The 25454-nt window shown below is 43.5% G+C and overlaps 1 protein-coding gene across 2 annotated transcripts in view; it reads left to right on the forward strand.

The window, feature by feature from the left end:
* LOC121837615 (venom metalloproteinase antarease TserMP_A-like) overlaps positions 1-25454 on the forward strand; it is an 83474-nt gene that overhangs the window by 38103 nt on the left and 19917 nt on the right. The window contains exon 2 of one of the 2 annotated variants that reach the window (XM_042293288.1): positions 19848-19897. The exons of the other annotated variant lie outside the window; for it this stretch is intronic. Coding sequence (XP_042149222.1) covers positions 19848-19897 — 50 coding nt within the window. The remainder of the gene's footprint in view (positions 1-19847; positions 19898-25454) is intronic. 2 annotated transcript variants of the gene reach the window in all.

The raw sequence follows: 25454 nt of genomic DNA on the forward strand, positions 1-25454 counted from the left end.
TGTTTTCGGACAGAAGAAACGTTTTGTTGATCGAAGTCAATCCTCGATACAGAAGAAACAACGCTCCCGCTTTTTGTTTTTACGAGACCAGAGAAAGTGGCGTCATACGATTCAAAACTAAAGGATCGGCAAACTGCCCGAAAGAGTTTCTCTTGTTTATGACAAGAAAACGTCTCATCCTTCATAAGTGACTTGAAAAGGTTTCACCAACGACATATTAGTGCACGTAGTGAACAAACAATAATTATTGTTTGTTTTTGCTTTTTAAACATGTCCTTATTGGTCGGTGGTTCCTTGGCTACGCTGATCTGAATGTGAATGTCTCAGATATTTTCATATACTATTCTGCAATATGACAGATTTCTAAAATGAGAGAAGATCCAATAAAATTAGATCAGGATATGCAGTATTAATATAAAGTGCGAGTAAAATAATAATGCATTAGGTTTGTTTGTAACGCGGGTCCGAGTTTGCACCCGAACCCGCCCCGTACATAAAATGCAAGAGTGTAATACTGAAATTGAAAAGTAAACTCATGTCCCTTGATCTTTTATTTGTCATCCGTGTCGCATGGTGCGAGTTGACTAAATTGGGAGCATTTTGGCAGATTCTACGATTGAAGCTCTCACTTATGTTCTTGTAATTAATATATATATATATCGATAAGAGAGCTGATATTTACTTATTCTGTGACCTCTTAATGTTATTGTTCGCTTTTTGCAAACTCTTACTCGCCGTTAACGTAATATTTAATAGTACGAAGTTTTATTTTCACCTTAATTTTTAGTTGTTAAACCTCTAGTAACATATAAACTCTCCTAATGCACCTACTTCAACAAATCGGGAAACACTAAATAGGAATTTTATACATAGTATAAAGTTTATGATGCCGTTCTCAAGCAAGTCTTATACACAATGACATTAAGGACAGAGGATACAAAAAAATACTAGACGTTTATATGATACATTTAATGATTTGCATTTTGTATTAAATTATAATACAAAAAAATGTAGTTTTCTTTTGCATTTACACACTAAGAATAAACACATTTTACATTGTGATTCATTTACTTTTTACATTGAGGCTAAATACAATTCTGGGCACTCCTCGCAATATCACTGTTTAGCATATTGAACGTAAAAACAAAACAAAAAAGACAGAAACAGGGAACTCACAAAATGAGCAGCGTGCATATTAGCTTTTACAGGGGCTTGCCGTTTATTTTCTCTTACAACATTCAGCAAGAGCGTAATTAACGCGTCACTGACGCGACATACATCGCATTAACAGACGACATGTTTGTCAAGCTTTTCCAGCTTCCAACCAGCTCCATGAAGGCTTGCACATGATGGTGCACATACCCTTGAAATACATTTGACTGATAAATGTGTGGTATTTATGCATTTAACGCGTAAATATCATAAAATTACACATTTTTATGCATCAACCTAATGCATAAATACCCAAAGGCATTTTAACTTTTAAGTGCCTGGGTAAGGCACGCATGATAAAAATAAATTATACCCGGAAAGACATACAACGCTATATTTACTTCTTGAGACTAGTTTTGAATTAGGAAACATGCGGTTACTTTGGAATCAAGGACTTAAAATAGAATATTTTTTCGGGTCAGCTCTCAACTAAAATCATGCCTCGTAACCCAAGTGCCTTGAATTATTGTTTTGTCAGGAGCAGTTACTTTTACAAAATGCGTGTTCTATCCCTGCACTTAAATATCTTTTGGGAGGTTGAGTGTGCATTTTGACGTATAGACTGAAATCCTTGCAGCAGCAGGTGTTTTCTCTTTCTTGACCTCGTGGTCAAAATGTCGCCGATGGCAAATTATAAAAAGATGTACACCAGAAAGTGAGAGAAACGTATCAATACTTTCTTATTGGTATTTTATGCCTAACTACTTCCTGATATCAAAAGTTTGAACAGCACAAAACCTGAAAAAAAAGGGCCATAAATATCTCGTTTTTAAAGGTTTTGTTCTACTACTCCTGGGCCCACCCGCCAAACTACCGGGTAAAGTTTTGAGTCCCTAATCACGCCCCAGCTTGAGGAGGAGATGCCTGCGGCTTTGGTCACAAATCTAGCTTTGAGCAGCTCGGATCAGAGCTATAGTTTGGTACCCGGCCGGCGTCGTTAAGCTAGAGGAGCACTCTACAATAGCACCATTTTGTTTCGTTTAATAAAATGATTTCTTAATACATGCGTAAACACCCCTTAAAATTTATGTTTTGACGGATTCCAAAACGGAGATCACGACTTTATATGAAGGGGCGTTTTTTAAAATAAAAAAAAGCATTCCTTTAGATTTATAAAATTGCTCATAAGCCGTCATATGAGTACGTGTCTGCCTTCCTAGACCCCTAAATATACGTTCTCATCTGATTTCTTCTACTCTCTAGAGACCACTAAAAAGGCATTTGTATAAATACGTAACTTATCAAAACACTACCTACCTCGAAGCGAGAGCTACGCTTGCTAGCCTTAGAGTGGAAGTACAAGATGAATCATCATACGATCTATACGATGCTGTTCTTCTGTTAACAAAGTAAGTGCTGTTGTTAGTTACTTAATATTTGATTATAGAGAAATTCGTGAGACGCTGCTCTCTTGGATTCCTTTAGACGCCATGAGGGTTTACGCGTCTACCAAGCGAATGTTCATTTGCTCATGCTTGCTGCATTTTGTTCAGGGTATGCTGCTTCCTAATAACTGTCAAAAAAAAACGGAATTTTTCAAATCTAGATGATTAGAAAAAGTTATAGAAGCTTTTAAAAATAGACAAAATCGATAACTTTAGTCTTCTTCAAGTTTATCTAAAGCTAGACAACGTCCCTACATTTCTTTATTTTTTATTACTTTCAACTTTCAAATGCAATGTCATTCTTGCACCCAACCTACGGAAATATGGACAAATCACCCATCTGAGAAGCAAGAAGTAAAACAGAATATAATTGAGAAAGCTAAATAATCCACCAACAACCAACAAAAGATTACGTTTAAACTGTTCGGTTTTTAAACAATGAATATTTAGCAACTATGATTAGTGCCAAAATCAAAATACTAAAGCTCCACATTCAAGCGTTAAGCGCCTGTAGGTTCATCTCGAAAACCCAGTGAACTTTGAAGACCGGAGCACGGCTACTTGATTTTGGTTCTCGCTCCACTGGGGACGGATTTTCAAGCGGCTCGAAAGGTTGCTGACAGAGTGGCCGCAGTGAAGGGCATTGGACCTTATGGCGCTCACCAACGTGATGGGAACTCGTGGCCAACAAGGGCGAGCGGCACGAAGCTCAAATGCGCCTCGTCGCTAGCCGCTCTGCCGAGCTTCCATTGGCACACTGTGTCTATAGCTGTGTTTACATGAATTCGACTTAGTCCAATCGCCTCCAATTGTCGCATTGAATGGGGTCATGTAAACGGCATAATATGGAAGCACATCGCATTCACGACACTAGACGGAGGTGGATGAAGATTGCGAATGCGCATGTAAACGGAGGTCGCATCGACTTTCGGAGCAGGGAGGATTATGGGAAGGCGCCCGCTGCGGGGGTGAGTGAACAGCTGAGAACATGGCGGAGGCCAATCTCGCCAGCGGCGGCGATGGAGAGAGTCCCGTGTGGTGGCCCGCACGTTTCGTCCTAGAAGACACGCCATCTTTTATTACCTTGCCTTCGTAAGTGAAAGGAATATACCTGAGCTGCTCGGTGAGGGCGGCCCTGAACCAAGCTTTGCGATTCACCACTTGAGCCTTGAGGAAGTCCGTAGAGACTCCGGCGCAAGCGCAAACGACTCCGAGAGCTACGAGCACTCGCAGGTACTACAGAACGAGCAGCTCCTAGCTCGGGGCAGTTCCTGATTGGGCCGGAGCCCCTGGATCTCGGGGTCCGGTCGTAGTTGGCTCGGTATGGCGAGGCGAAACGCGGCGGCGTCCGCCGAGCGGTTGGAAGCGATTTCGCCTGCCATGGTGAGCACACCAACGTAAACTCGCTTCCAGATCGGCCCGTCCCGGTGCATAAAGCGCTTGAGTTGGAATGTTTCGCGTAATGTAATTTGCACAATATCGAAGGCAGCGGGCACGATCTTTACGCTCGTCAGAAGAGCTTCCGCGCGCGAAGAGAAAGCACCCGAAAACATTGTCAGTTGCAACGGCTGGTTCCGGGGCACGCGGCTTTAACTTTGAGATGTGACAAAGCGTGGCTCCATTTTCGCTTAGGATGTGATGCCCGTCCGTGTAAACGTTGACACGTCGACTCCACTCCACTGACGATTGGAGTCGATGCATTCACGTAAAAGCCGCTTATGCTCCTGGCGAAGCGGCAGATCGTGCCCGAGTGTGAAACAAACAAGCGGACGATGGGGTTGTACTACACTTCATCACTAAATGGATTGCACCGGACGGCACAAGTAATTAGAGCAAGTTCAATGTGGCGTAAGAGTTCATGCACAAAGCAATTAAAAAAAAGTAATGTGTCCTTTTGAGAACGGGGGAGGTGCATGTGGGGCGATGCGCTAGGCACGCTCACGTGGTGCACCTAAAATGCTGGATTGCCTACAGAATGACCCGGAACGTCCGCTGCGGTCAATCGTAAAGAAAATGAAGTATAGACGCTGCTGACTGCTTCGACCACTGACTGACCTCGTTGCCTCGTTCTTGAGTTGCTTTGGTTTTGACTGAGATTTAAGCACGCGGTGACGTGCCGGTCACGACTTCGTAGTGGCGCATCGGCACGGTGGCGCAGATGTCTATAGGCCAAAGAGTTATTCGGCACCTAAAACGTGTATTTGACCTCCAGAGACTGCGTGAGCCTGACAGTCAGGGGCTTGCAGGGTGAGCTCTGGAGCTGCTAAAATGTTCAGGTTTGATTTAGGACCAGATAAATCGGTAAAATTTGACAGCACGGACTCACAGTTAAGTGCAAATTATATCAAAGATTTGGAACACATTTTTCGCGAAGTGGGTTGTTCGTGAGCATCCACGCATGCCATAAAATAGTGTTGCACATTTGTTCTGGCAAATAATGAAACATGCGCAATCGACCATTTGGGAAACCGTGCTATCTGCGAACATATTCGAAGTATATCTTCCACTTATATGTCCCTGACTTTGTGTGTGTTTTTTTTTTCAATCGACGAACAAGCAAAATATGAATGCGAATTCTATTTTCTCGTTCATATGTTATTCTAATGGAATATTGACGTCTTAAGAACGCGCGGTCAATCGGCAGTTCGACCTCAAAGGTTACATTCAGATTTTTAGTAAATGCATTTGTTTTTTCTCGTATCTACGTTTCTAGTTTATAATATTGTAAGTGACCCCTCATGTTTCACTGATACTAAGCCTCAGGGGAGAATATGCCACAGTCGATATTGGAACACCGCGTCAAGTCCGTTACTCGTGTAAGGAACGTCCCTCCAACATTTGTAACAATACTCCGTGATGCACGTTAAGAGCCCCAGACAAGGTGTCGCACTGCACTGGCAAGATTTCTCATCTACAGCGGAGCCACTAGACCCACTGACGCTGACTGACTTCCCGTTTTTTTATATATATACGCACAACATAATTGCAATTAGTTGGTACTAAAACATGCTAAATAAAAACACTTTGTTTTTGTTACTTGTGTTTTACTTTATTCGACTACCAACATGCAGCTGGCAACGGTGGGTTCTAGGAACTGTGTGTGTAGAGGACGGGCGAAATAGAGACAACCTTTTATTCTAAACATCGATATTTGGTCCAATTCACCGGAACCCAATAAAACACTACAGTGGTGTCAGAAGAGAGCTCTAATTTACCGTAATATCCGTGAACGTCGTCTACGAAAGCATCGTTGAAATAACGCCAGCATCAAGCAAAAGGGCGCTCAAGCAGGTACAGCAGGGCCACTTATTTCAGCTATTTTTGAGCTTTAACCTTCATGCACCAGTCACCGATAATATCAGCCTGTAGGGGGCGAAATCGGTAAAAACGTTGGAGGACTTAGTTTGTGGCGTACAATATCATTAAAGACGCGCTCAAGAAGGTTCTTCTTTACTACGCGAGAAAGGAAGTCCACGACATATTCCAATCACACCCCGACAAAACCTCATCGACGCCGACTTTTGGCAGCGCCATTCAAGGCGCGCTGGGAACGTCAACGTCGTAGTACGACACGGCCAATGCAAAACTGGATGCTCTCTCGGACTTGTAATCAGCACGATATTTGCAACCTTTGGATTTCCTCATGCACTCTGCATCACGAACTTTGCAAGTTTGCTCATGCAAAGCTTAAAATCAAGAGCCATATCAACATTTCAACAACGATTTCTTGTCTGCTGAAGTATGTCCTACTTCACTCACATGTCACACACCCTGAAGCAAGAACAAATGTTGAAGGACGTAAAACAGGTTTTAGAATTCTAACGGTGCTCCGACCACAACAAATTTGTACTCGCAGTACACATACACTGTAAGAACAGCGGCAACAAGCCGGAGTGGAAAGGAAGAAGCACCCAGTAATGAGGCTTGGGAGCGGACTGAGCGACTGGAGTCATCAACTTTCTAATGAGTCTTTTGTCAGACACCTAAACCATTGCTTACTTTGAACCATTCAAGAAGAAAAGGATATCTAGGGATACAAGCCCACACTGAATCGGTGTTATGCTAGCAGAGCCAGATGACACACGTATTAAAGTGATAGCATATGCGAGCAGAGCACTTATAGCTACTGAGAAGAGCTATGCGGCATACTATAGAAGATAACTGTTTTTTTACTACAACTGAAATAGTTTGAGTCTTTGAAGACAGAACCCACTACGGCGTTAAAAGGTGTCCTCCTTCGGGAAACACGACTGATTTTTTCCAGTGGTTTCCACAAAGGTCCAGTCTAACTAGCCCGTCGGTGTAATCGTGCACCAAACCAACTCCTAAAGAAGAAGGTCTGGTTTCTGGGTATGAATAATCTCATGTAGATGCTTTAAAAAGCTGTATCAAATTAAACGGGCGACCTATTTGGTTCACATACCAAAATAAGCTAAGCGCATAAAAATAGTAAAAGTAAAAAACAAGACAAGCACTGACTGAAAACGGACCTTTAATGAACATGAAGCAGGAAGTGAACAAACAACAGTTCAACAGTAAAAGAAAATGAACGAAGAGAAAAAATAAAGTATGAATAATATTTCAGTGGTCAAAATAATATAAATGAAAGGAAAAATATCTTTTAAAAATTAACTTTAAACTAAACTCGTTGAAAAAGAGCCATGGTATCAATCAAGAGTTAAAAAAGGCTAATTTATAAAAGTAGGAGGAAAGTAGCTACTGGACTTCACTTGCCAATATGCATTGTGAGAAGCAATGACGGAATAAAGACACCACTTCATCTGAACCTTGATACGAATAGAACACAGCGCAACTTTAAGGCGAATAGTAGTGCTACTGTGAAACCCTTCTTCTCAACTCGACATAAAAAAGCACCGTCCGAAGCGCCACAAGGAGCAATTCGATACTCTGACGTAACGACTTCATTGCGCCTTGCTGACAGCACATTTCCGGAAAAAGCAGATAACCTTAGTGTGTAATATAACGTTGGGAACTCTATTTGAATTAAACTGGACGATCACTGTGTGGGTGGCTTTTTTGAACGCCATTCGATACCACCAAGGGGTTGTTTATTCCGTTTCCCGAACACATCAATTTGGACAAATTGCTAGAACCGAGGTACGTCCACAGAAACACAAAAAGAAATATACCTGGCTGTTTCTGTCTGATGTCAAACCAGTTAACGCTGGGCACTGTAGGAAATGCGACAAAGTAGTTCGTCTTCAGAGTTGTATAAGCTCCATCCTTTCAAAAAGCGACGCTTCTTGGGAAACATAAAATTTTAGAAACTCATTTTAAAGATAGATATTATGCCGAAACTGTAGAAGCATGCAATGTATTTTCTGAAGCTTTTCGTTGTCAAAAAATAAAAGAATAAGAAAACCGAGGAGCAAACCAATTTGACACAACAGATGCTCCGAGTTTTCGAAAGACGGGCTCGGCTTTTGGTCATTTACAGTGTTGTTTCCCTCGTATGACAAAGTATTCCCCTTCAACGATATGGGGATGACCGCGCCGTTGTCATCAGCGAAGACGGTAATGCGAATTGAGATATTAAATGTAGGTTCAGACAGTTGCTACCATTCAGGGTGCAATGCGGTGACCGTGCCTTAAAAAAATGAATTTCCACACTTACAAGGAGGGAGGTGTTCATAAGACGGCTAAGATTGTTATCATTGAGTGTTTTCTTCGTAATCTCGGCAAAAGTTAGACAGAACACGTATTATTGAGCACGTTTGACAAAGCCACTCACGTGCTTTTCACACCTGAACTATCAGATATCTTAAGATATGTGTACGTTTTAAAGATTCATAAGTTTTTGTGTGCCTCCTTGATTCTCGAGAACGCAGGCGTCAAGATACCAGTCGTGATTCGCTCTTATCAGAGAGTGGGTGTGATAAGAAAGGATTCGACCGAGAGGCTGCATGGGAATTTGGAAGTAATATTTGAAAACGATCGTATTGGAGCATAGATACAAATACATGAAAGGATAAATCATAGAGGACGGGAATGTAAACAAAACTTCGGTTTTCGTCCCCGTCCTCTACGTTTTATCTCTTCATGTATTCGAAATTCGGAACCAAGATTGACTGGCACCGAACTTAGAAAAAGTGGGTTTGGTTCGTTGAAGTTCTCGTCTCTCGACCCAAAAATCTGTGTAGCCCATGCAACAGATGAATGCTTGGTAATGGCATATGAACTCTACGGCGAGTTATGGGAAATCAGAAGGAAGATATGATGCAGCAGGAGCTTGGACGTTTCTATATGAAAAAGATCTGTACAAAGCGTAGAAAACTCCAGTGCTACAAAGCGGAAAATCACCGCACCTCCAGAGAATCAAACAAACGTAATGCTATTTGGAAACAACAGCTCGACAAACAACTGTCCCAGCTAAGCAACGAACGTTACGTTGGACGTCCCGACGGTTTTCAGAAGTTGAGAAAGTATCGAAAAAATTAAAAAAAGCATTAGAATTTAGAAACAATCTTAAACTGATAAGAACACAAATCGGCTGCCAAGGTAACACTCCTGCACAGTGCACTTCTGGAAGCCGAATTTACAAATGAAATTCACTTTTTTGAGTAAGCGAGAGTTTCCCTATGACAATTGCAAGAAAAGCCAGATATCGAATTGCGTTGTACCTCTGACATCTAAAAAGACACTATCTTCGTGCTGGGCAAGTGTCCGATTCACATTCGCTGAATGTGAATCGGACCTCTAAATTAATTTTCTCGGATGCGAACAAAATGATGAAGACACGGAAGTCCAACCAGATGTGAACAGCTCAACGATAGATGAACTGCGCAAAACACTTTCGCACACTGCGGAATGCCACTAGCGACTCAATATATTTACATTCATATAGTGGAATCCACCGCAAAAAAACGTCCGACATTTTTTACCGAAACAAGTGTTCGAAGATTGTATTGATTCAGCACACGTTTGACTCACCAAGCAAATGATAAGAAAGTTTAGGAGAATCTTAATTTCCTTACAGAGAAATACAGCATGCTTCTTAGAATGGAAGGCGCAGCATAGTAGAGTATTCTTTTAGGGTAATTTTCGCTGTGGGCTGCAACGTGAAGAAACGAAGAATAGGAAGGTCATTTTACAGCAATGGCTGGGGAGAAACTTAAGGACTCTAAGCCTCAGCTCTGTTCTAACCTATGGCCTCAGCTGCCCGGTGCGGCGAAAAAAGGCGAAACAGTTTTGGCCTTCTCGATGTGTGGGGTGTCAAAACTGAGAAACAGGAGATTCACAAATCTGTACAAGCAGCACAACGAAGAAATGAAATGTTTGTGGCGTGAAGAAACATTTATATCAAAGCTTATTTATATATGTTGATGTAGTGTCGTCACGAAATTTATGAGCTAAATTCTTAATTTTGTTAGGAATATTAATCTCTCCTCCTCCCCGAGTTTGGTTGTTTCCCGGGGCCCTGGAGTCTCCTTTGAGTCTCAATCGGGACCGGATGACCACGGGCTCCTGTGCTGGCTTAGAGGTCTTTGCTTTCGCAGTTAGTGATGCTCGGACTGTTTCGCCTGTGCTTCGTCCTGAGCGTTTTGTCCAACGCTAACCTCCGCCTTAAACCAGCGAAGTTACATACCTCGGCCACATTGTCGGCCAAAAAAGAGGCAAGGTTCAGCGAAATTGGCTGCGTTTGCTAACATTCTTATACCTACTTCTGTGATACAGATTAAAAACTTCCTCGTTTTCGGTTCATTATTTTCGTCGATTTGTAGCGAGCTTCCTAGTCAGGCTGCTCCTCTGAATACAGACACCAAGATGGCGATGGGGAGCAAAGGAGGTCGCGTCTTTTGCTGACATATAATGGTCACCCGTGGAACCGCCTACTCAGGCTCACTTTTTCAGGTGTTCAAGCATTTCTTCACACGGATGCAAGCGGCGAAGGACTTCGCGCTGTTCTTAAAAGAGACCATTCTGGAGTGGATCATCTGGTAACCTACGTCTGCCAAAAACTCAGTGAGCCTGAAAATTGGTATCACTATTCAAAACTTGGAAGTCTCGGTGTCGGATGGGCGATGAAGTTTCGTCCGTACGCCTACGGAAGATATTCTACTGTGACCACGGACAATTTGGTCATCAGGTTAATTCAATCCAAGAGTGACCTTACAGCAAAACTTACACGACTGACCATAAAAAAAAGAATATATAGTTTCTCAGTCGTGCACCGCAGCGGAAAGCGGCATGAAAATGCTCATGCTCAATCAAAAATCCCAAAAGGAGATACCCCCGCAATTCCACGTCTTGCACTGCAAGCCCCCCAGGCGGCTCAATCAGATGACGTGGAAAAGTCGCATATGTCATTTACTTAAGGATACCATCAAAGGGTCAACTTCACCTCTGGTACGTCAAATGCGTCGTTTGCAAGCACAGTACAAGATAAGAGATGCTCTATTTTGTCATCGGTTAGGTCTTTCTTATCATTGGATGTCGGTGGCCCCTACAACAGTACGTCAAAGGATTCTGGAAATGTGTCATCGCGCTTCTACTTCAAGTCATCTGGGGTAGTAAAAGACTTGTATCATACTTTCACAGGAGATTCTAGTGGCCACGGCTCAGAAGTGATGTTTGTAAGTCATGCCTTATCATGTCAATATAAAAGATTCAATCAAATTAAGGGAAGGCACCACTATAACAAATCCATCCTCCACAAAGACCATATGTAGTTATGATACTAGACCATTTAGGACAATTTCCAAATTCACAAGTTGGCAACAAGTATATTATCGTATTCACCAACTACCTCACAAAGTGCGTCGAAGTGGAGGCTGTTACAGATATTTCACCGGTATAGCTCATCGAGTTCATAAATCGCCAGCTTCTGCTTAGGCATAGCTCGCCATGGATAGAACAATCCAACAAGAGAACATCTTATTCTTCACAAGCTTTCTAAGGTTCCCTGCGGGAGTGCGGTATTTAACGCACCTACCGCTCAGAGACGAACGGTCTTGTTGATTGTACTAACCGGACTCTGGGGAATATTCTGAGTGATAATAGATACCAGAAACACTGGGACCAATATGTTGGCATAGAAGCCTTTGAACTAAACACCTCCCGTCATGAAACAACCGGCCAATCCCTCTTTGAACTAGTTTATGGAAGGCTTCTATTGATGCCATAAAAGTCATCGATAAACGCAGCGTGCGCTCGCCGCGTCCAAGACGACACCAACCATTTCTCAATGAGACTGAAAGATGCACGATAACGAGCCCGACAGGATCTTTTACACAAGCAGTCGTTGCTTGCAGAGTGTCCCCATACAACCGCTTTAACCCAGCCGGTTGATTTAAGTGACCTTGCTTTACTTAGAATCTATTCAAGGTGTCGACGCCAGCCGACAACGCCTGGTGGCCTTGCACTACTAAGAAGACATTTCAGGTGACGACAGCGCTCTGAAAGAACTTCTACAAAAATACTGTGGACCTTTTTTAATAAGTAGACAACTTCACCCTGCAGTATGACGCCTTAAAGAACTCTCCCTGCTTTGCCAGTGCGGAAGACAAAAAATATCTTAAAGCTCACGTCAACCAGCTTAAACTTCCTGTGTCACTTCACGACTATCTCCACCTCCTTCGAGGGGCACAGACTACCGGAAGGGGCGGGGGGGGAGGAGGTGGGGGGGAAGGGCAAGGAGCTCGAGTGCAAACGGCAGCAAGAAAGACAAAGACATAGCGAGAAGAGAAAGAAGAGTATTCTTATCCGGGACTATTTTTAGGATAGGAGCACTGAGGCGACGACTTGAGTTGACTGCAACAATATGCATTTACATCAATAAAGTTAAACTATCTTGAAGCTGTCACGCTAAAGCTGCCGCTCGAGGCATCTAGATGCCAAGAGGTAAGCCTGGGCGCCAAGTCCTTACCGCGCATGGTAGAGGGCGGCCCAATCCAAACAGCAGAACGGGTCCGGGAGCCGATCCCGTTATTTTTGTAATTTCCGCAGAAAATTATAGAACTTCCGCCGGCTGAGAAGCGTCCGAAGCACACGCCCCACAGTCTTCAGTTGGTTGTACCGGCGCGTGTGCAAGACAAGTCGAAAATACAAACTTGCGCGTTGTATGGCTATATGATGACAATTCCGTAGCGAATCTAAAGAACGGAAATTTCAGTTACGGCGCGCTGAGGAGACTCGTCGTAGAAGTACACATGAGACATGGGAGCAGAATTAAGAGCAACAGCGAAAATAACGTAAATATTCTCACGATCACGCACAGAACGTGTTGCAGAAACGACAATGGCGTCACAATGATAACGAATTACGCAAGTGCCGACCTGATGTCCCACTGACACATGCTTAGATGTAGCTTAAAGGCACCCGGATTTTGAACGACTGGCTAAATTTTGCCATGTAATGTTTGTTTGCCGAGCGAGTTCTAGCGGTTAGTCTATTGTTCATGTCGAAAAATATTTAGAAGAACATGCTCCGGTTTCAGCTTGCATCTTTTACCTATGCGCTTTTTAAGGCAGGATATTTCAAGGAGCTTTACAGCAATCGATTTATTTTCTGACCTTCGTTGCTTAACTTGCGCATTCCTATTAAACATTTCATATGTCGCGAATCAGAAATGATGAGGTAATGAGTAGGCAAAAAAAAAAAAAAAACGTTCAACGTGTCGAGATTGTGCCAGAACAAAAGGAAAGAAACCAGACAGCGTCGCAGGCGTCGATGGCGGCGCTGTAGCGGGATCGAGCACTGGAGCGAGACTGATTCCGGCTCGCCACGCGAAATCCCCTTATGTGCCATCGGGTTCGAAAAAAATGCCAAGAGTGACCGAACCATACATTATTATATTAAGCGTAATGAATGGCCACTGAAAACCTATCGCGGCCCAGCTATTAGGATTCACAACACCCGCTTGCTGGCGTAGTGGTGCCTAATTATTAACATTCGTTATATTTCTATCATTCAAAAGATTCCTTTAATTTAAATATTTCTAAAACTATCAGTAGCTTTGAGCGTTTTCAAAAATATTACGACTTAGACTGTGGCTTTGGAAAGACGCACCGCTTAACTGCCGCGCCATAACATCAGCCAAGGTGCAGGGGCTGATGCGACGTGCTGTTGCGGTCATTGTGTGGGTTTCTCGACGGTCTTTTTTTGTGACGAATTTGAGACGGCTAAAACGCAAACACCTGGAGTGTCCCAGGCGTCTTTTGAGCGTCAGCTGCGTCGCCGAAAAACTATTTTCTGATTCCCATAAAGTCACGCGAGCTGCCTTTACAAACTCGAACGTGTTCTCTTGAACGACGACTTCACTTCACGAGCGTGCGTGCTAGTTCAGGTTCGTTTGAATGTTTGAAGCATCAAACCCGCACTCGTGGCTCCTCTTTGCTCTTACGAGAAAATGGAGCACACATTCTCAAGGACGCCTGGAGAACAGTCATTTTTGTTTTGGATGTCTTTTTGGTAACGATAAATATTTGTGCATTACTAAATTATCTTGTTGGGTTGTCCCCTTCTTTAAGCTTTTAAGCGCAGCGTTTTTAATTTTATTGCATATTTTGCATTATTTGCTCTGAAATTTATGAGTTAAGCGTGCATTTAAGCAACAGATTCCTATCTAAATTTAAAATTATATTTAGTAATGGAAGACTAGTCGGCGCAAGTTACCGCATGATACGAACAGAATCAATGATATTAGTTATTCACCCATTTCACATAGCAGCCGTCTATAGATCTAGCAATGTAGTGATCGCAAGCGCCTAAACATGAAGCCGAGACAAATTTCCCAACAGCCGCTAGGTGCGGTGACAGTCGAGAGAGCCGCTGGGACCTAAGGAAGTCGCCACTCATTGTATTTACTGTATTACATCATGACGGAACTTCAAGCACTTTACCGCAGCAGCTTCCAATCTTGGGTTGTGCTTGGCGAGGTTCAAACACATCGAAATAGGACGCACACCCTCGCAGCGCCCTACTACGATGTGTCTGAACGTCGCCAAGCAGAACCCAAGCATGGAAGCTGCGATGGTAAACGCATGGGCTTCTAGAACAATCGGCGCGTAAGGTTCGGCGAACTATTCAAAATGTCGAGGAATCAAGGGCGTCCGGAGTCTTCGCTTGAGCTCGTCGAATGATCGCTGCTGTTCTTCTCTCCACTGAAAATTTACGGCGCCCTTTGTGAGGTGCGTCAACGGTGCTGACAGTTTTGCGAAATTTCGACCTAACCGTCTGTACTAGGCCAAGAGTCCGAGAAATCTTCTTACGGCGTTCTTATCGCATGGCGGCATAAATGCGGCTACGGCGCGCGTCATCTTAGGGCCAGGGCGAACAATTTTGTTTCTTACGACGTGGCCTAGGAACTTTAGTTCACCATGGGCGAACCGACAATTTGTAGGCCTGGGGGTAGCGCCGGCGGGCTCGATGGCTTCAAGCACGCCTCGAAGCCTATCAGGTGTTCCTCGAAATCCTGTGAAAATACTACGACATCGTCGAGGTGGACGAGGCATCTCTACCATTTCAAACTTACCTACATGGCGTCCATGACACGCTTGAAGGTGGGTGTGGTCTATAAAGTCCGAAGGGCATCACTTTGAACTCGTAAAGTCCGTCGGGTGTGACGAAGGCAGTTTTCTCGCGGGCGCGTTCGTCAACATCAATCTGGCAGTAGTGGCGACAGGCTGAGTGGTTTATCAAGAAAAAAAAAATCGGGAGTGGCCCAGCCGGTCTAACGTATCGTCGATGCGGGGGAGCGGATAGACGTCCTTCTTAGTCACAGCGTTCAGTTGACAATAATCTACTCAGAACTTCAGGGTTCCGCCATTCTTGTTTACAAGCACGACTGGAAACGCCCAGGAACTTCTTGAAGGTTGAGTTATGTCGTCGTCAAGCGTTCCATGACTTGATCTCGAATCGCCTCCCTTTCCTTCAAGGAGACTCGAAACGGCGAGAGTGGACTGGGAGTGGGGCTTCGTCAGTGAAAATGAGGTGCTTCGCTTCCGTTGTTTGTCGCACCCTTGACGTTGTGGCGAAACACTCGCCAAACTTGAGCAGAAGGTCAAGCAGCCGTCCTCGTTCAGTATAGCTGGAAGCTTCAGGTCGATGTCCAGTTCCAAAGACGGCGTTTTCCTGTGCTATGATGAAGTTAGCTCTTCCGAGAGTGCAGCGATCGCGGCTGTGTTCCGCAGTTCGTCAATATAGCCGAAGGCGATACCTTTCCTAAAGTATATGTTGCGGTTTCGTCGGAAATTTTTTAAATACACCATGGCACGCCCGCAATGAGGTTCTGTGACTCCTTTCAAGACAGCGATTCCTCTTTCTAAAAGCAACAGGACGCTTCTCTCAAGTAGAATTTCGGGGCAGGTTGATTCATTGGTCCTGACGGGTGCGAAACCGCTTGACCGCGGCGGTAATTTTATGTTGTCTGCGAGGACTCGAACCACGAATGACGTCGCCTTGGGCTCCTCAGGCAGTGGGACAGGTGCTCTTAGCGTCAAACGGTTTGCTCCGAGATCAATGACGGCGCCGAAGTAACATAGAAAATCTATTTCGAGAACAATGTACCTCGCGCAGTCTTGCAGAACAACGAATCTCACGGGGCAGGTCTCACCGTGGATACAACTTATGCAGTGCACATTCCAGTCGGCGTTATTGGGCGGCCTATGCCGCTTCGTGTTTGTGGTCCATCCCACGGCGGCGGCACTTCCCAAAGACGGCGCGAAAGCTTCCCACTCAAAACAGAGTAGCCTGCTCCGGTGTCCCCGGGTGTCGCCGCGTCGTGGCAGTCGATAAGAAAGTTTATCTGTTTGGGTAGTGTTGCAGAAGCGTCGTTGCGATGCGTGGCGTCGAACGAGTGAGAGCACCCCGGCCTTCTTGGAGGCTATTTACTTCGGTTGTCTTCAGCAGCGCCACCTCCAGGTATCGCCGCACCTAGTTTTCCCGTTGGAGCAGAGGAGACAGGCTCTCTCGGCGGGGTCATGGTGCTGGAGGCAATGAACGTAGTGGTGATGGAGAGCGGTATTCACGGCCGAGAGACGGCGCTGAGGATGGCGACCGTCAGAGGTACTCTTCAATGTCGAAAGGGCGTTCGCCATACTTGAGGCGTGCTTTGCGCGGGTAACCCACGCAGTCCAAGTAGTTTGTAGGGTTATACACGGTAGAGATGGTCGTCATCTCCGCAGTGGTAGCAGCGCGGGCGTCGGTCGGCCGTTCGCCGCACGTCGGTCTTTCTCGGCGCGGTTGGTTCAGGGTGGGCGTACTGGGCGCTGTCGTCTTGGCGTCGGGGTGTCCCGTCGATGCGGCGCAGCGTACTGGCCGGTCACTACTGGTGGTCTCCTGGTCATTGAGGTTTACGTTACCAACCGGCTTTCCTCAAGTGCTATTTTTGTGTTGAAGCGATGCTCTATTTGAAAGGCTCGCTGGACTTCCTCTCCTATTACTTTATCGATGGATAGTGCAGCCGTGTCATCGGCAGCAGACATCAACTGCCTGAGCTCCTCCCTAGTGACGTCGCTGACCATATCTTGAATGTCCGGAGGAAGGCCAGTGCCGACGTCGAGGCTAGCCGACGCGGGGGAAGTGACATTTTGAAGTCTCTGGCAGTCGTTACCTTGTGCTTGGAGAGCAGGCTCGATGTGTGTGACCTTCGTCACGAAAACCTCGAAGGTCGCCGGTGGGTATAGCACGAGGCCACCGAAGATGGTTTCCTTTACCCTTCGGGTGAAGTTCTTGAGCTTCTTCGCTTGCTGTACTTGGATATTTATGTTGTTGAATTGTCGAAGGGCGTCTTCGACAAAGCTAAGAGCGCTTTCGTTTGGTCCTTGAGTGCCTGCCTTGAGCAGTCCTTCAGTGCGTTCCCGACGCTGCTGGCTCGTAAAGACGACACGTAGCTGCTCTTTGCACGTTTCTCATGAGCAGAGTGAAGCTTTGTGGTTTTCGAACCAGAAACGGGTAGTTTCATCTAGTGACAAATGCATGTTCTGGACACTCTTCTCCGATGCCCACTGGTTATACCGTGTTACTTGCTCGTACGGTTTTATCCAGTCGTCCACGTTTTCGTAAGCATCGTCTTGGAAGGGCGTTGGTGTACGAGTTGCAATGGGCAGGAACAGGACGGTAAATTCAGCATTGGGAGTCTAGGTCGGCTGGCCATGAGAAAACATCTCCGGGTGCGTCGACTTCTTTCTTGGTTTTTTCACCACTGAAACAAAATCCAGCGACTTCCTTGGGCCTTGTTTGGTTCCTCAGAAGGAAGTTTTCCGTGGCTTGAAATCAACCTGGTCTGGCGGCTCTTCGGGGCTTACGAAGAAGGGCATAGATTACCTCGTACCTCCACTAGAAATGAGGCGGCAGCAGCGAACGTCGAGGTGTCCGCATGACAGCGTCACAGCTAGCTAGCATGAGAGTTTTTCATCATCGAGATAGAGAGCCACCATGGTTGCGTTGGGCTCCTGATCTACTATCCTCGGAATGTGGGGCATTCGGTATAGAATGTTCGAGCCTCACGCTAGGGCGAGACTGACTCGGCGAAGCCGAGTCGGCCTACTTATCTAATACACGTTGTGTAAGAATACATACGAATCCTCTTGAAGTACCGAGAAGCGTTCCCACTCGTTCGTGCACGCGGCAGTAGATCCGATTATTTATTCTGGTAACTATATGATCACTTCATATTCTAGTAATTTAGTTTTAGTCTTCTCCAACACAGTAATTTTGTACATTCTCCTGTCCAAAAGACGAAAGACTGTGTGATTAACTTGAAACTACAAATTCAGCCTCAGTTGTACCCTCAATGTAATATCAGCGCGTGCAAAATACTTTGTGTTATTAAATGCACTAAAAAAAGCTTATATTTTCTCTGTGAAAATATCGGCGTTTGAGCTGGGTAGCATGCAGCACACACAATGTAATAACATAAACTTTCGCCGATGGATACAAGGTATGCCTTTGCATATTCCAATTAAAATTCAAGTTTATATGATAAACAGTTCTCATTGACATACATAACTATTCCACCACCCTTTCTAACCATTCGCCAAAGAACTAGGCATGACGACCCTTCAGGGTGAACATATGATAGGTTGTTTCTTCTAAGTTTATTTTACTTAAAAGGAGCTCTGCTTGGGAAGCTATTTTTTGCACAACAGCAGCATAATTTTACCCAAAAACTTTTTAACCTTTCCACATTATCTATTCACCAGAATGATCTCCATAGGCACGTTTTTGTAGTTATACATTCTTAGAATGAGTGGAACGATACTGTCACGGGTACTTATTTTTATTTAAGTGTCTTCTGTCTTCAATGTGATTAACAGCGACCCCTTCTCTTCCGCAGTTAATATTTTATAGCAAGGTCCTATTTCTCTTTGAGTTCTCGTTAATGTATCTGTCTTCATCTCCCAGAGTCACTCGCTTCTGAATTCAGAAACTGCTTAGTCTCTTTTCTTTCAACCTCATCAACAAGGAAGCTGTATTGCCTTCCTGTACCTGAGCAGGTGTACCGCCTTAACTATTTCTTCTGTTGGTTCCGGAAGCCGCAGTCTTTTCGTTAAATTTTCCAGCTCCAGTATTTCCGCTGTAGATCACGGTAAAGCGCCGTCTAGATGCTGTGCTTCGAAACCTGCGTGTTCTTTAGAGGTCACTGTACGCAATAACGAAAGCGAGTCGAGAGACAGAAGGCGAAGGATGGTGGCGCCGCCCATGGAAGCAGCCTCTATGGGCAGGCTCATAACTGAGTTGATCCAGTGACTTTGGTTCCAGCGTACCTAGTGTATTCTGTAATCCTCTTCTACATTTGACCACACGGCCGGGGTACGGGTCAGGGAAACATGTTTTTAATTGCATCAAGAGTTTTTACACAGACCGTGTTTAGTCTTAGTGTTTAATAAAACAACTTTAAATAAGATGTTATTAAAAATATAGCGAGTAATTTGCTTCCTAAATGTATCGGAAATAATTGGGTTTTTTGTTTTTAATCATACACCAATTTAATTTCAAGTTGTTGGGGAAACGCTCCCAGTTGATGTATTAAATCTTCCAAACATTAAACTTTACAATGCCTTTAAACTCTACCTCAGTTTTATTATAAATATCAACCAACTTACCTTATTTTCTATCTCTTCGCTTTGCGCCACGTGGTGTCACCGCATTTATGCTTTTGTATGAAATGCTCCTGTGCTTTTAAAAAAAATTAAAGCTCTGATCTTTCAATCCCGACAATCGCTGAAGCAGGGTACAGTATATAGTGTCATTGAATAACACATTACAAAATGTCACTTTCCCACACAGCCAAGACTTGGCGTTGAAATACAGAAGTCACGTGGAGGTGGTAACAACAGGTAGGACACTTCTAACTATCCGCTCTAGGTACGTTTTATATAATAAACATAAAGAACGAGGAAAGTTAGGATAGTAAGAACTGGAATCAAGGATAGAGACAAGGAAAAACGAGGGTTATCCAAAAAATAAAATAAAAATTCCTTGCTGCAATAGAAAAAGGTAGCATATGTTGTATGTTTTCTGTGGCAGAGGCTCATGTAGCGAAAGCTTCTTCTCAACTAGGAACATTTACTAAGGAAGTGACATCATCCAATATGTTGCCTTTACAGTAGTGCCCAATGGCCAATTGGAAATTAATTCCACTTCTTGTAGGCTAAATCCGTGCACTTGAAGGCCAAACGTTCGGTGGTGGGAACAACGGTGGCGGGAAGGGGTCTCAGTTCAGGCTTGGTTTGGGGGCAAAGGAGTCAAATTGCTCGTTAGTTCTAGAGTTTTGTGTGCCAACTTACAAGTATGACGAAAATAATCCCTGGAGAAGGGGAACGAGAGGGACAGAGGACAAAGATCTCCAAACACAGCTAGGTGACTTATAACTTACAAGTGGCTGTCGTAACGGGGCGCAACGTTAAAGAGCAACTAGTTCAGGTTTTCATTCGTGTAACATACTTTATGAAAAATACATGATCTAGAGATACAACTTCATACTAAAAAATCAAATAAATCTGACGGTTTTTATTTTTTTTATTTTATTTGCGACACACTGGCCACGCGAGATAGTTATTCAAGAGGAAAGGAGCCTAGCGGTTCTGGGAAAATTTAAGAGAAAGGACGGATGAGCAAGCCAGTGTGAAGATCCAATACGGATCAAGCATACTGAATCTTAGAGCGCACGAGAGTATAGGGCAAAGGCAGCTTTAAATGGATCGTCGGAGATAGGGCAAAGTTACTGCGAAGAATACCAGGCATGCGGTTAGCATTGTTAACAAAATATTCAATGTGCCTTTTATGCTTTCTGTATTGGGAACAGCAGCGGCACCCACTATGCCAAATAATTTCTAGATTTTTTTCAGCTGTAACCTAGTAATTCCTCTTAGGGATTTTTTTGTATTTATGTGTTGAGTAAATTGTATGTTCTAACACACTGGAGAGACTCAACACACGCTCATGGTATTTGGTGAGCTATGAGTTATTTCTTGCTCATTCCAGTATCCGCACATTGCGTTCTTTTCAAATGCCTTCAGGTGAAAACCTGTATTTTCTCATGTGCGATTTTCGAAAAGAAACGCTTTTCGAGACACCTGGTTCGTTCTGACCCAAATAACAAAAGAAATGTTGCCATTAATATTTCACGCCACTCATGTCGTGTTATTCAACCAGTGTATAAAGAATACATAAATGAAAAATGCGAGAGCGAATGAGCAACAGAGCACTAAAAGTTTTAGCAGAACAAGCAGAGTGATGTCTTTTTTTTCCAGGTGGGGCATACACCCACTGTTTGCAAATTATCTTCCCTATCACTGTAGGTATAGTTTCGAGCAGAATATATAGTTATAACCCGGGTATGAAAGGTGTTCTCCAAACAAAGACAGTTCGGCAATTAGCTGTCATTATGTGGTTTGTGTTACTGCTAAATTCGCGAAAGACAGCACTTCAATTTGACTTTTAAAATACAAATGTTCTAGCAGATTCATTCGGGAAGTTATAATAGTGGTCGATCTTATTCTAAACCAATGAGGAAAAATGGCCATTATTACTAAACATTTAAAAAATACTATAGGCTCTGTCAACATTAAATCCTCGCCTTTGCTGCAATGTTTTTTTTTTTTTTTTGTGGTTAAGCGGAGGTGGGCGGCTTTAAATGGCTTGAAAGCGAAATTTAGGATTCAGGCGATAGTCACAACTTACGCAGTATTTCGCCGGGCTAACATGCAGTTCGCTCAACAAGGAAATGCTGCACGTTTTTTTACCACTAGAACAGAAGTTCCAAGTGGCCACAAGAAATAATTTCAGATTGTTCTTATACATGTTTCTAAAGAAAATCTCAACCTAGCCCTCTGGCGACAATTTGCCTGGATTTCATTATGATAAAGTTTGTTTCATTCAACGGCACAGAAAATTATAGAGGGGGATTTTTATTGTTGGCTTTACAGAGAGGTTTTTTGTTGTTTCTTTCAATCCATACATTTTAAATTGTTGTGGTTTGAGCAAGTGAGTTATACGGCCAGGGGGAAGCAATTTGTAACACAGTCATAATTATAAGTATAATATTTACCTGATTTTTGTTCATAAATTTTTAATTAGCGAAGATAAACATGCAGTTTTAATTGCAAACTTGCTGAGTGCATTCAAAACAATCTGTAGTGCCTGGGAAGAACGGTGGAACGCAAAACTCAGCCCTTGACTGTGGGAGCCAAAACGTTCCCGGGCGGCTAATCCACCTCTGATCATACGCGTTTTTGCGCCCCAAGCCTTGTTCCTATTTCACAACTGATAACTTAAGCGCACCATGGCGCCTCACGCGATATAAAAGCATTGAAAATATTTACTGATCTAGTTGTTTCGGAGGACGCTTACCAAGTTTGTAATTAAAACTTACGTTAATTTTTACTAATTAAAAGGTTAACGAACAAATTTTAAATAATTATCTGGCTTATCGATCGTGACATTCAGCCTCATATAATATGTAACCCTGACCGTAAAAATCAAAAGCCCAAACCGGATTATTGTAGCAAACCGGATTATTGTAGCTTACAATGCCCATGTAATATGGGTATTGTAAGTTAAAGCTCATGTAGCGAAAAACAATTTTGAATATGAGAGGAAACTCCAAAGGTACAAATATCAACATCAGTTTCTCAAAAATACATTTTTTTATACCTACTTTCGTTTTTCTTGTTTTGTACGAGTGCCCTTGGTATGGTCTAAACTATGCAATAAAAGTCACAATTTATATATTGCTCTGAAATAAAAAAAGCGGGGCATATTGAAGAGGCCATATATTTGAAGCTCTATTCCAAGGAGCATGGCTAGATCGTACCCTATTTTCTACCTAATATAAAAATAATTATTGGGAGATTGTCAGAGCATTGGTTGGCTTCGATTAAACACAAGATTCAATGGAGAATATCCGAAGCGTACGTGACAGATTATGGGTAATATATGAGGGAGCCTAATACACGTCCGATTCGCAACATCAAAACTCAGTAAAATCAAAATCTTAAGCACACTTGTGAAAAACAGAAGCTTAGAGATATTTCCTGCAAACGTCCTATTTAGGGTACTTGGCCCATTATGGCAAAAATAATTATTTTGGATGTGTTGACTTCCTTAACACAAAAGTTCCCTTTTTTTGAACTGACTCTTTTCCGTGCACACTAATCCTAGCGAGGTGGTAGACTTGTTTAAACCTTTGGTATCTTCGCTTCTATTTTCAGAAGCAAATTAAAGCTTGCATACACCGTGGGAAAGTAAACACAGTTACATAAATTATCTGGTAACACATATTCCCGAGAACGTTCATTGTGATAAAAAAAAAAGTATCTTTAGAGGAATACTGAACCGAAATTTCGAGCTGACAAAGCAGAGCTGGAGAGATAGGCGGGACTCTGCAGAATCCAAAAACACCACTCATACAGCGATATCTCTAACGGATGGTCGTATTTTCAAAAAAGAAATGCGCGACTGAACACGGCCGACGAGGCCGACGAGACATGTGACGCCACGATTTTCATTCCCTCTCTTCCTCGCTTCGTCCCGTGGATCTCGTGAATCGAACCAAGGATGATAGAGGAGATGCCGTTTCCCCCCATTCTCAAAAGTTCCAGGAGGATCCCTTTGTTATAGCCTTCGCTTGATTGTGCCCTTTTCCAAAAATACGGCCATTTGTTTGAGATACTGATGTATAAATGAGGTTGGGTAGCTCGTGGCGCCCCGTTCAACGGTTGTGCGGCCCTTTTTTCCGAAATCCAGATTTCGCAATATTAAACGGTGATACTAAACCTTTTGTTTTTTAAATGATATGTTTCTGACTCGGTGGGTTCCCTGCAGACTGGTAAATGTTTATATAGTTGAATGAAGCTTATTATTTCGCGTAGATCGAATCCACGAAACCGAAACTGGCCTTCTGGATTGAAGTCACAAGACATCTCTCGAAAGGCAACTGACTCCAACTATGAACTGCCACTTCCGGTAGAATTTAGTGATCATGAGCACGATTGACCCAGTGAGCTGTAGCAGCGCTCTGTAAAGGCGGCCATATTCGCTATAGTTGACATTGGCCATCGCATATTGCATTCCGAACGGAGACGACGACGTCGAGCTGGCAAACAAATTCGAGCTCCCGTTCAGTGACTTGACGCCTACATAATGTAGGATGCTTATACCGGTTTGATACGCTGAGATTGCGCTCTACGAGGGCACCCCAAAATTCTTACAAGCCACTGACTCGCCAACTCAATGCGACACTTTGAGTAACCCGCCATCGCTGCTTCCACAGCCTCCTAATGGCCGACTAACACTACGGACTGATTCGAGGGCAGATTGAGCAGTTGACGACACGCCTGCAGATAGTCCGGCTCTCCGAAACATTCATACCAACCTTATTGGATTAACCGATACCTATTAACGTTAATTTACACTAATGAACTTACGTGGAGGAGATAGCGAGGAGATATCGACCCAATTCGAGACCGGTCAGTGCCGCGAAACACCAACAGCGCCGTTGTCCAAGGGCCACAGAAAAAGTTTCTGCTACCACCGCGACACTATCGTTTTAGGCAAAAAATAAATCCTTGTGTGCCCCTTTTATGCACCAAGCGAGATAGAACATCATAATATGTGTACAGCGAAGCGACATTAGCTTTACTAACCCAAAGCATGGCATAAGTATAGTCCTGCTCAAGGAGGCTCAACATGGGGTCTTTTGCCGATGTCCTCATCGCCGCGCACTCGCGCTAAACTTTTGTTCACCACAACCGCAAAAAAGGTGTCGCTGTTTGAAATGTTGGATGAATGAACAGATAAGATCACGGCGCGCAAAACGAGTTTTGAAAGAAGCTTCTTGGTACAGACCCATGGGAGCACCGAAACATGCAGCGCGTCAGCCGGGAACAGTTCCTGCAGCTTCCTTCACGCGTAAAACCAATAACCCCGCAACTTAACAAATAAAACACAATAATGCACCATTTTTGCCCCGTCTTTATGAGTTTTGCTTCGCTTGTGAGAGCAATCTTGCGTTGTTGCGACGCTAAACGCTTTTCAATGCCCGTCAAAGATCCATCGAATAGCGCTTGATTATTTCAATTTGCCCCTCCACGGACAAAAATATTAATTTATTTTTGTTTCAGCGCGTATCCACGTCATATCGTACAATGCTAGTCCAGCTCATTTTTCTTTTCTGTTTATGTAAAAAATATATATGTGAAGTTCATGTTGTTAGGAGGAGCATTCTGCTATATGCGAACGCCGTCGCTAATTATCTTCTAGATATAAAAAATTTTGAATTTTGCACGTAATAATAATTTTTTCGGGTTATTTTATGATTGGTTTCCAGCATTCATTATTGAATTATAGTAAAATATTTATATGCAAAGATTCTACGTTAAACAAACAGGATAA

The sequence above is a fragment of the Ixodes scapularis genome, unplaced genomic scaffold (genome assembly GCF_016920785.2).
Source record: "Ixodes scapularis isolate PalLabHiFi unplaced genomic scaffold, ASM1692078v2 PGA_scaffold4__175_contigs__length_147842914, whole genome shotgun sequence".
NCBI lineage: Eukaryota > Metazoa > Arthropoda > Arachnida > Ixodida > Ixodidae > Ixodes > Ixodes scapularis.